The 12,563-nt window shown below is 37.0% G+C and overlaps 1 protein-coding gene across 2 annotated transcripts in view; it reads right to left on the bottom strand.

Moving 5' to 3' along the window:
* PRRG1 (proline rich and Gla domain 1) overlaps positions 1 to 12,563 on the bottom strand; it is a 91,741-nt gene that overhangs the window by 48,443 nt on the left and 30,735 nt on the right. For both annotated transcript variants that reach the window (XM_045860648.1, XM_045860649.1), the window contains exon 2: positions 8,279 to 8,329. In XM_045860648.1, coding sequence (XP_045716604.1) covers positions 8,279 to 8,288 — 10 coding nt within the window. In that variant the 5' untranslated portion in view covers positions 8,289 to 8,329. The remainder of the gene's footprint in view (positions 1 to 8,278; positions 8,330 to 12,563) is intronic.

Here is a 12,563-nt window from a genome sequence, read left to right as displayed (position 1 = left end):
AATATCTCTAATATCTTGAACCTGCTTCTTAAGGACAATCTGGTGGTTATGAACCCTACCTAAGTCTTCTTAAAAAGGATCTTTATGCCACCGGAGGTAATGCAATGAAATGCCAGATGGTAACAGGCAGGTTTCTGGGAATAAGTGTGGAGAAAATGCCAGAAATGGATTTCTATACGAGAAGACAAAAGAGGTAATGTACAAAGTCAATATTCTTTAAAAAAAAAAAAAAAAACCTGTCCCCCCAGGGTGAGTCTTACTAACTCAATATGGTTTTTCTTAAAAGCTAAATTTTGGATCATATATTTAGATGCCTCTTGTCTAATGATTTTATGCTCTATATAGAATAATGAGATACAGAAAGATGGTCTAATAGTTTCTCCCACAAAGAAAGATAAAACGCCAAATTTTCTTTGACAGAGCTTTACAATTTGTAACTCCTTCTTATCAAAAATAATTCTCCATGAATTGGTAGATGATGACAATCAAGTTGCTAGCAATGGCAACAACTGATTTAAATGGATGGTACTCTAACATTTGATTTATGGACTAGGGGCCATGCCTTAGCCACAAGAAACCAACAAATATGGAATTAGCAAATGGTCTAATTTGCACAAAGTTAAGCATATAATCAGGTGGAATCATGAAAAAAGAAAAATTCCAAAGATGCATATTTCTCCTGTCATTATTGCCTGAATGATATTAGCAACAATATCATTAGTCTTTGTGTTTACAGTCGTTACAGCTATAAAACTTTCTCTTTAGTTTATGGATCTTATCTACACTGATTACACCCCTGTCTGGAAATAACTATAACTAATAATCACCATTTAATGGGGGAGGAAAGCAGACAGAGAAGTCACCAAAATGAAATACAGTTTTAAATACATAATTCTATGTTATAATGAATGCTTTACAACTTGTCAACATAGATACTATGATATTATCTATGTGATAGTTAACTATAATCTAGACTGTAGGAGTGGATAATTATCTTGATAGAGAGCATACTACATTTAATAAAAAAACTACACTCCAGAGGTGGTAAGATAGCATGCAAAGATAGCATTCAGCTTTCTCTCCTTTCCCCAAAAGCAGAGAATATAATGGATATGAGAAATGGGAGTCTCACTGACAAATTAGTGTCTTTTTAAATTTGCATCCAAATTTCAGAAATGACTTTTCACAGGCTAGTGAAATCAATGATATTTATACATGGATTTGCTCTAGAAGTGATAGCAGAATTCAAGCTTTCGCTTGCTCTGTCTGGAGGGGAGTTGCAACGTACCAGGAGCACTTCACTTATCCTTCCCTGGAGGTAGCTTCCTTCAGAAAAGCTAGGGATTCACTGGGCACACTGATCCATTTCAACCGCTTTGTTTCACTGACAAGACAACTGAAATCCAGAGGTTATGTTACTAATCCAAGAACACAGCTTCTTGATTATATGGTTTTCTAGAACCATATAATGCTCTTTAGACTCAAATTACTTCTATTAAAACATTGTAATATGTGAATGCCAGCTTATCTCTAAAGACTTCCCTTCTTTTATTCTAAATCAGAAGTTCTCAACCTTGGGTGATTTTGCACTCCAGGGAACACTTGGTAGTGTCTAGATACATTTTTGGTTGTCACAACTTGGAGGGGTAGGTGTGACTGGCATCTACTATGAAGAAGTCAAGGATGCTGCCAAACATCTTACAATACACAGGACCTCCCCTCATAATGAAGAATTATCTGGCCCAAAATATCAACATTCACTCCTAGGTATATATCCCCCCAAATTGAAGAGATATACAAACAAAAACTTGTACATCAGTGTTCGTAGCAGCAATATGTACAATAGCCACAGGGTGGAAATAATCTAAATGTCTATTAACCGATGAATGGATAATCAAAATGTGGTATATTCATACAATAGGTTATTTTTCAGCCATTAAAAGGAATAAGGTACTAACACAACATCGATAAACCTAAACAATATATGCTAAGTGAATAAAGACAGACACAGAAGGTCACATATTGTATTATTGCATTTATATGAAATTCAGAATAGGTAAATTCATGGAGATAGAAAGCAGACTACAGGTTGTCAGGGCCTCGAGAGAGGGAGGAATAGTGACTAACTGCTTAATGAATATAGGATCTCCTCTAGAGGTGTTAAAAATGGTTTAGAATTAGATGAGATGCTTGCACAACATTGTGAATGTACTAAATGCTACTGAATTGTACATTTTAACACAGTTCTGTTACGTGACTTTTGCCTCAATTTAAAAAACATCAATAGCATTGAGGTAGAGAAATCATTCAAAACATATGTACTAAAGCTTATTTTGGTCTCAAATAGCTAAAAATCAGAGAAGATTGCAATCAAAGACAAAAAAACCATCAAGTACTATAATGAGTTTTTTTTAAGTAGCCTGACCCTTAAATAGTTCATTTCTTTTCTTCTGGTGGGAAAGACTTGCCAGGAAAAGATAATGGCTGTTGTCAGCCCCAAGCAGATTTGATATTACTGCTATAAAATTATGAAGATAAGCATTTATGATAAATTGGTGACATCATCTCAGCTGCAAAGGCATGAATATGTTACTGTAATAAAGATTCTCAGATTTAACACAGTCCAGAAAATGAAATAATTGTCTTTAAATGTGTGTCCGTACTTGAACGATAAATCAGGGAACTGTCAAAATTAGGCGCTATGTTATGAGATAGTCACTTTACAAGGCTTATCAGTGTGAACATCCATTATGTTTGAAAATAGGGAGCTGTATACTCAGAGTTAAAGTTCAGGATTGGTCTCAACCAAATGGTAGTTTGGCAATGAATCAAAGAGCTTAGAGATTTACTGTGGTAGCTATAAACCATTTTTCTTCCCACAAAGTCCTGATAAGTGGGGGAACATGTTTGGGTTCCTGGACTAAAGGAGCCAGGCACATTGAGGGACCCAAAGGAATTGTGCTGCTATGTTTTAATTTAAAAAACAAATAAATAAAAGAAAAAAAACAAAGACTGTGCCTGGCAGCACTGCCACTGTTTCTCTACAGCATGGCAATATGTTAATGCATACTAGACCATCAAGGGCATGTCACCATTAAGCATGGAAAATGAAGATGGAAACTGATATTTTGGATTAAGGTTTTTATAGCACTAGGATTTTTTCCTAGTCTAGGTAAAGTTATTTCCAAAGACTAAATGCTGGAAGAAGAAAAACAGAAAAAGTGCTAAGTTATCTTCATACTTTCATTTTAATTATTCTCCACAAATACATCAGCTTGCTATCATTCAGCTATTCCAGATATTATTTTCTATACAACAAAGTAAAATTAATCCTTTTGAAGATTCATGGCTAAATATGATTCCCATTTTGTAAGGAAGGAGTAGGAACATCATGTTGTTAGTTATGATTGAAACGGTATGATGAATTTCTTCCAGAAGCTGTTTTCTTAAGTTAAAGATAGTGAAATGAGCCATCAATAACTTCATTTTAAACTAGTAAATACCACAAATTGCTGATATAGAACTTAGACCATGCAATAAGAAAAGTGTGTCCTGACATAGAAAAATATTCAGATGGAAAACAGGTATGTTTTAAAAATCAAATTATATTCAAACACTGAAACAAGAACAATAACCCCCAATTTTTTAGCAAGAAAACTCCCAAGAAATTGCTTTGTGGATTACTGCAACTTTTGTCATGAATATACCAGCTGCTTGGTGTGGGGAGTGTGGAAATGAAAAGTTAGGCTAAAGTTTTAAATTCTCTCTGAAGATGATTAAAAATAAATACTCAAGTATATACATACACACCTGTGAAATTCTCACATTTTCATCTTTGTGAAAATGTTAATTCTCTACTAAAATCTTACACATAATTTTATGTATACATGCTGTGCTTTTTTTTGTAACAGCATCTCCACTTGTCATCTCATACTATTCTAGTGTTCCATGATGTATTAAACTCTTTATGTTTGTTGGGAACTACCCCATCTGGTTTCAGAGGCTGTAACCACCCCCCGCCCATGGCTAAGGCTGAGTGAGAAACATTTGGACCATAGGCCACTAAAGAGATAAAGCTTATCTCCCTGGCAGGAGTGCTGCTTCTGCTCCTTTTTCCATAACTGGCCCCCAATACTTGATCAGTTAGCCAATGACAGGTAAGATTTCCCAAGGGGGGAATGACCTAAGACAGGCATGATCACATGGGAGGCCCCAGGGAAGGACTTGGGGGGATGGAGAAAGGGGGTGATAGACTCTCACCCCTCGGCTTTGACAAAGCCTGAGTACTCATCCTGCCTATGAGAAATCTCCTAATTTCTTGGCTATCTTGCCTCCTCTGCCTTACTTAATCCTGAAACAATGACAAAGGGTGGTGCAGCCGTGTGCTGGAAAGGGCAGGCTCCCTGGGTGATCAGGCCTCAGAAAGAATACATAAACTCCTGTGAAACCTGCTTTGCTAAGAATGCTCTCAATTAAATGACAAAGGTCTGAGCAGGAAATGAGTTTGTTTCACAAAGTTTTGTAGTCCCTTAGCTAACAGACCCTGACTCACAATAAGCCCTCGTAGTTCTTTGTATGTATGATCCTTACTGCCTGACAATGATTAATGAACTTTACCTGTATTCCTGTGCAAATTAAGAGCCAATAAAAAACCGGGGAAGGCAAGGATCAGAGCACTCTCCCCTAGAGAGAGTGTCCAGGCCACTCTGAGGTACCCTCCCCTTGAGAGGGTAGCCATGCTGTCCCTTTTCCTCCACAGGACTTGGTAGTCCATGTGAATGTATCTGGTCTCATCCATAATGCCTCAAACACTGCTGGCCGGTGTCTGCATCAATGTTAAGAAAAACCACAAAGATAAAAACCTATTGATGAAGGGCAACTTTCACCTGGTAAGTGTCTTAGGCCCCTTACTTTAGGGCACCTTCCACTATGGGTTATGTACAGCAAGCTTCTGAATTGAATTATCTTGTTATTTGCCTTGGCGACTGCCAATCTGTGCTACTGCCTTTGCAGCCAGGGACACCCACTGCTCTGAGGATTTGATATTCGAGGTATCTGCTACACATGTGTTTTAGATGTTACCATAAATGGTGATGAAAACTGAGCCATTTCTCTTTGCCTACCTGCCCAGTCTCCCATGCTATGAGAAATATATAAACATCATCATAGAGCTCAGAAAATATTTTCTTCCACACCTTTCACAGCAACCTAAGTTTTGTTTTTTACATCAATGTGAGACAGAAACATCAATCAGTTGACTCCTGTATGTGCCCTGACCAGAGATTAAACCTGCAACCTAGGTATGTGCCCAGACTGGGAACTGAACACACAACCGTTTTGAGATATGGGATTGACACTCCAACCAACTGAGCCACCTGGCCAAAGCATAGTTCCTAAGTTTTTAATCTATTTTTATATACTACTGATGACTAGAATATTCAAAACATGGTTTATTGGAACAAAATAAAAACTAGTTATGACAATGGAAGAAAATAAGAAACTAGTTATGATTATGACTGTAATAGTCTGCCTTTGGCTCTCCATTCATAGGCTATGGACTTTACACAAGACTTTCCTCTCACAGCCCTCTGTTTTGTAATAAATAAAATGAAGATAATAATCTCTATTTATATCACATGGTCATCTTACAACTCAAATAAAATAATGCAGGAGAAAGATCTGTGAGTTATAAAGTGCTGTACTTGTTAATATAAAATAATTCCATATTTTTGATAGTGTACATTTTAATATTATCAAAATAAAATCCATATTAAATATATAATGGGATACATAAATTATATTTAGAAATTTAGATATTAACTAGTTTCATGAGCTGTAAGTGAAGCTTTTCTTACTTTCTACCTGGTGTTATTTCTTTTTTTTTCCACATTTTTTACTGTTGTTCAAGTACAGTTGTCTCAATTATCCCTCAACCACTCTCCCTCATCCCCACTTCCCACCCTTGATCCTAAAAAATAATTATATATTCTTAAGAATCCTAAATCCTAGCTCAGAACTCATATGTAGTAAATGGATTTCAATGCCACATACAATGGACACTGATGGTGGTCTAATAAGAAATTAAATACACAAGTCTGTTCTCCTCCCAACCCCCACCATTTTTAAGACTGTCTACAATTTTTTTTCATGTCAGATAAATGATTCCTCTAACACATATTTATGATTTCTTCATCCAATATCAAAGAACAAAAAAAGAAATTCACTTCAATTTTAATTTTTCACCTACACTGTATAGTTTTCCAGCTTTGTTACTTTTGTGGTCCCTTAATGAGACTAGTGCCATACTTTTGTGATATTTTCCTCTGTTGTCCCTTTGTATGACACATTGAGCTGTTTGTTAGAAGCTTTACCAAATCCAGTAAAAACTTCACTGTACATTGCCAGAAAAGAAAGAAATGAGCACAAAGTAACATTTTTTTCACTAATAGTGTCAGCAATTAACAAGTATAATCAGGCAAACTAAGTAAAGCTTGGAGAGTAAAGGATAGAGCCTTTGAGATTCAAGATGTTAAGGATGTTTTTAAAGTTGGTGACCACTTTATAAGCTTCTCTGTGTTTATAAAAGTAGCACTTTTTGAAGCACTTCCCTTATCTCATCTCTATGTTGGAAGCATGTCCATCTTGCAGATTACATTACCAGGCCCTGTCCTTTAGCATGGACTTTGTTAATTGTCTGACCATTTAAACAAACACTTGTTGAGGCACCTTTTAAAGTAGGCACCTAGTGATCTCCTTGCTAATGACTGATGATCATTGTAAAAATTAAGAGAAGAAATAAGAAGAATGTGTTGTCCTATATCAGTGTACCTCTCTTCTCCAAATCCACCTCAAGCTTGAGATTAGGTGAGAACTAAACCATGATGACTTACTCTGGAAGCTTCTGTTGACAACTGACTTGGGGTTAGGACATGGCATGGATTAGTCACAAAATTTTGACAAGATTTTTTAAATTTTTTAATTTTTAAAATTTTCTAACTATCAGATATTGGTATCTTCTGAAGTCTGGGAAAGAAGCACAATCCCTGGGGTTAATCAGTCTTCAAGGAAAGTTCTGGCAAGGAAAAAAAAAAAAACAGGCAAAATCTGACTCAACGGTTTCAGGAAGATATTTTCCATGATTAATTCATGGCCTACCAGGGCCCATACTACAATTGGACAAAATAGCTAGAACCCAAAATACAAAAAGGCACTTTCTGTCACTTGTACAACCCTAGTCAGTCCTGCTGATCAAGTAACTTCATTTTAACTATTAAAAGACAACCAATGAAGATATATTTATTCAATGAGGACAGCAATGAGCAGATACCACTACTCATTGGTATCTGGATACCAATGGATATAAAGTATAATGGATACCACCTTCATTATACTTTATAGAGTTTTCAACACACTTTTCATGTGGATTATCACATTATGTCAACCTCACCTTCCTCGGGCTAGAAGTGCAGAATGTATTGATCCCACCTCAGATATGAACAAACAAGTTTAGGGGAGATCTAGGATTTGGTTAAGGTAGTTAAGGTAGTAGAGGCAGTAGAGGTAGAGGCCTGCAATTCTTTATGTCCATACTATTTTCACTATACTACATAACACCAAGTCTCCCTATGAGGTCCTTTATAGCATCTGATTTTATAGCGTATATTGATTAGGATTATTTATGCAGTCACTACTGGCTGTTTTATATTAACTTTACAATGAAATGAGCTTAAATTTGTCTACTAACCACTAATCATAAATAACCTTATGAGAAAGGAAAAACAAACAAAAGGAATTCATCTAATGGTTCTTAATGCCAGGCTTTAACATTTTAGGGGAAATCAAAACCATTTATAAATCAACCTCAAAGATAATTTTTTAATCCTGTCATTGGTTGCATGGTAGAATCATTTTGTTGTTGTTTATGTTATTATCAACAAGGCTTAGAAACCATTGGAAGCATATGGGTAACTTTGGTAAGAGTTATAAAGAAGCTGGGATTAGGGCAGGTCTATTAGTATCAAGTTTGAGCCTTCTCCCCATGTACTGGGAAATGTCCAGAAAAGAGCAGAAGAAAAAAAGACCCTTGCCAATGAACAACATGTGGTCTGTTGTTCTTTCTCTGCAAAGCTCTGCTTCAGACAAAAGCTTTCTAACACTAACCAGAAATATAATTTAGGTGTCAAAAAAAAACCACTTTGGAGTTACAAATCTAATTTCCTGGATATAGTGGCTTAATGTGGAAAATTTCTAAATTATTTAAAAGTGAAGAGAAACTTACTCCTCCCCATGTTTTCTTGTGGTCCTCAGGAGATTCCTAGATGATGATTCCCTGTTAAAACACAGCACATACACACAGTCAGATTCATGGAGGCTGAGTCACTATACTACATCAAATAAGTTCTATTAAAGTTGATGAGGTCAACGTTAGCATTTCATTTCAGTACATTGTAATCTTGCCCCTTTACAAAAATGTTTTCTCCATCACAAACAGATATTTAACTTCAAAGGACAGAAACACAGTATTCTGGAAGCATGAGGTTTATATGAACTTACAATGACCTTGTTTGTCTGACATTAATTTCTACCCTTGCCAAATGAAATTCATCAAATTAGTCACATGCTTATCTCTTAGGAGAAGGCAGTGATATCAATAAAAGTTGGTGGACAAATAATGCCAAAAGGCCCAAGTTTAATAACTAGGCTACCGTGTTATTAGTTTGCCTATACCTGGCTTCTCTTCAATGTCATTCTGTGACAAATCCAATACGCTTTATAGTGTAACACTTTCCTGGTGTTAAACAGCAGTACCTCAAATCAAATTATCACTGAGGCAGAGCAGCACACAGAGTTATTACCCATAAACAGTATGAATCAATAACCATGAACTGCTGACAACAAAAACTTTGGAGAAAAAACCAACCACATATTATAAAAGCAAGTATACATGGAGGAACAGCAATATTGTCTTTAAAAGATGAAGATGCATGCACAGAAGCTATTTCATACCACAATGCTTCATTTTTCTTACAGGTTTCAATCATAGCATGATCACACATTTATTGTTTACCTGCTACATTCCCAATATGGAGCTAAACACCAGAAAGGCAAAATTATAAGATATAATCTATCAATCCATTCAGGAATGCATAACCTACTTAAAGCTAAACACATAGGGGAGAGTAATATCATCAAGATGGCCACATAGGTCTCCTTCATAGGCCAACTTCAGTTCCTCTCACAGGAAGACCACCAGCAACTATCCATAGAAAAGACATCACTGTGAAAATCCCACATTAGAAGGGTAAGAGGACTACATACACTCTGACCTCACTGCTCCTCCTCCACACTGACACAGTGCCACACCAAGAGGGCACCCCAAGCCTTTGATTTCTACAGTGGGGAAAAGAGAGCCTGAGGTGTACCAGTTTCCCCAGCATGTGAAATGCTTCCCAGGAGGCTCACTCAGGTCTTGCCTCATGTGAGTCACTGGAGGAATCCTCAGGGCTTTGGTAGAGGTGGATAAGGGGTGTGGAGGTTACAGCAAATACTACTCAGGTCTTGGCAGACAGTGTTTCTGCTTGCAGCAGTGACTGAGCAGAGATCACAGCCAGATCTCTGTCTATCTGCAGAGCTGAGCCAGTGACCCCTCTGGCTAGGAAGTTCAGTTGGCAGTTCTGCCTGATTTGGATCCATATCAGTGGGCTATATGGGCAGTAAAGCCTGTTCTACCACCCCGCCCAAGAAAGGAAGCAAATTCTCAGCTCCACCCAAGTGCTCAGCATAGCCTCCAGTTCTGCCCACCCAGGAGGCCTGGCGAGAGAACTAAAAGAGCCCACAGAGCCAAATCTCCTACCTTCCACAGTTCCAAATGCCTCAGTGAAATCTACACCTGGATACTGTGCCACTACCTGAATCATCAGGGAATCTAAAACAGTTTTTTTTCCCATCACATAGTGGCTTCCCCTCTAAATTCCATAATTATGTTAATTATATCTTCATTATCTCATTAAACCCAAATGTTATGGGATGGATGATATTTTTAAATATTTAAAGGTATTTTTCTCCCAAGAGCTTACTTTTTTGCCTTCTTTCTTATTCATTACCTACCACCTCTCCCCAAAGTAACTAAGCCATTCTGTGCTTATTGCTTCAAATGAAAGATAAGCTTGGACAAAGAGAAAAAGTTTTTTAAGATAAAGAAAAAATAGTTTCTTAACTTTGCCTTCCAAGGTACTTGGGGATAAACAAGAGGTCTTCTAGCAGAGACAATATGATTGAAGAAAATACTGAGAGCAAGGGTTCTACCTCCAATCTCATCTGCTCATTCCTCCTTCCTTGGCTAGGAAGGCTCCTCTGGGTTAAAGGGAGGAGAGAAGCTCAGTGAGGCCTAGGATAGAAGGTCCAGACATGAAGGGACCAAATTCATTCAATACAATGGGCCATTTTCACTGAGGAACATTGTTTGGATTCCCAGGAATCCCTTAGGAGTTAATTTAACATCAACAGACCTTAAGAGCAAGCATATGAACAGAACCTTTCCTGATAGTACATGGTGAAGACTTCTCTTGGACAGTAGTCATCCTTTGCTGATGACCACCCTGCTATTAGGATGCTTATCCATGCCTGTGGCTTTATTTGGTCCCTATCCAATTTGTTCCATGTAGGTAATCCTCTTTGCAACTTCCCTGGACTGTAAGCACTGAAGAATAACAGAGCCCTGGACATTCCATGGGAGTGATGATAATGAAGGCAAGCCCTGTACTTGCAATTAGCAAGATGAGGAAAGGGGAGATAGGTACCAGTGACCACTAGCCTGATTTCCTACACCATAATGACTTTTGCATGCTTTTTTGATTTTCATACAAGTGGACGTAGTATATAATCTTGGAGCTAGCTTCTGTGGCTCAACTTCATGTCTGTGAACTTCATCTATAGTGTTATATGTGGTTGTAGTACATTCATTCTCACTACTAACTATTAGACATATTTTCCTATCTATTTATTCATTCTACCACTGATGGGCATTTGAGTTGTTTCCAGTTTAGGGAAAATAGTAAAATACACACCCACTACATGTATTTAGCAGCATCCTTAGTCAATAAAACCTACTCATTCTTCCTTTGCTGTATCTGTAATACTGGGATTTTCATACTCACCACTACGAAATCTAATCAGATTTCTTCAAGTTGATAGTAAGCTTCCCAAGGACAGGAACTATTTCAATTCTTTTGTTCTTTCATAGGATATACACTTCATATGTATTCAAGGAATAGTTATTGTACATGTATAATCACTACTATCGAAGTGATCACTAATAGCTTTCAATGTAGAAATCCAAGTGGTACTCTGACATCTTGACTTAGAAGGTCTTGTTTTTTTTTTAAGCATCCTATTTTGGGTATCTCTCATCTCAGCATATAAAATGTCCCTAAGGTATTATCCAAATAATATAGAGCCTAGCATTTAAAACATACCTTTCCTCACCTTTAGCAAGGAGCTCAGAAGGAAGTGATACAAAAGTAGGAGTGAAAGGAAGAGGTAAGTGCTGGTAGGACATTTGAAAGCAGTGCTGTATCAACTCATAGCTTTAATATTATCAGGAGAGACTGAGAACCTAGGTTTTTAGCATAAGAACCCAGGATAATAACAGCAGGCAATAACATGGTGCTTTCATATGTATATTAATTCCTTTAATCTTTTCAATTTTGAGCTAGGTATAGGACTATCATTAGTATTAGAGGTACAGATAAATTTCACTCATATGTGGAATCTAATGAACAAACTGAACTAGCACACAAAATAGAGACAGACTCATAGGGACAGACTCATAGAGAGCAAGATGACAGCTAAGTAGGGGTGGGGATGGTAGGGGGTGGAGGGATCAAGCAAAAAGGAAAAAGAAACCATGGAAAACAGTGTGGTGATTGCAGGGCAGGGAGCAGGGAAGTATAAGGGGACTAAATGGTAATATAAAAAATACAATGAAAAATTAAGAGAAAAGAATCTGATGCAGAGTAGTTAAGCAATTTACTCAAGATCCTACAGTTTGTAGATGGCAGAACTAAGATTCTAACCCTGGCAATCTGGTTTGCATATTCTTGACTGAGGGGAGGTGGGAGGGGGTGGGGTCTTATTCTTCCAAATGGGGTAAGAGTTCTATAATTTAAACAAAAAATGAGATTGAGTTATCTATTAGTACATGTAAGAACTTTAAAGATACTTTATATGTAAATAAAGCTTTTCAGCCATTAAAAAGGATGAGAGGAGGGATTATTATAAAGGGATAGGAGGAAACTTTTCAGACTGATAGACTCGTTATCTTGATTGTAATGACAATTTCATGGATGTATACATACATAAAAGTTTCTCCAACTGTACACTTTAAATATGTGCAGCATGTCAATTGTATGTCAAGTATTCCTCAATAAAGCTATATGCAAAGAAGATTAAATAGATAAAAACTCATGTAAACACACACACACACATTCACGAGGTCTCTCTGGAAGAGTCCAGCCATTGTTAATATAATAAGATTGGTTTATGCAACATCAGTGTAACCTGGC

This window comes from Phyllostomus hastatus, unplaced genomic scaffold (assembly GCF_019186645.2).
Source record: "Phyllostomus hastatus isolate PE091 unplaced genomic scaffold, TTU_PhHast_1.1 phas_scaffold_200, whole genome shotgun sequence".
NCBI classification, from domain to species: Eukaryota; Metazoa; Chordata; class Mammalia; order Chiroptera; family Phyllostomidae; genus Phyllostomus; species Phyllostomus hastatus.
This window is presented reverse-complemented; position numbering and strand designations above follow the sequence as displayed.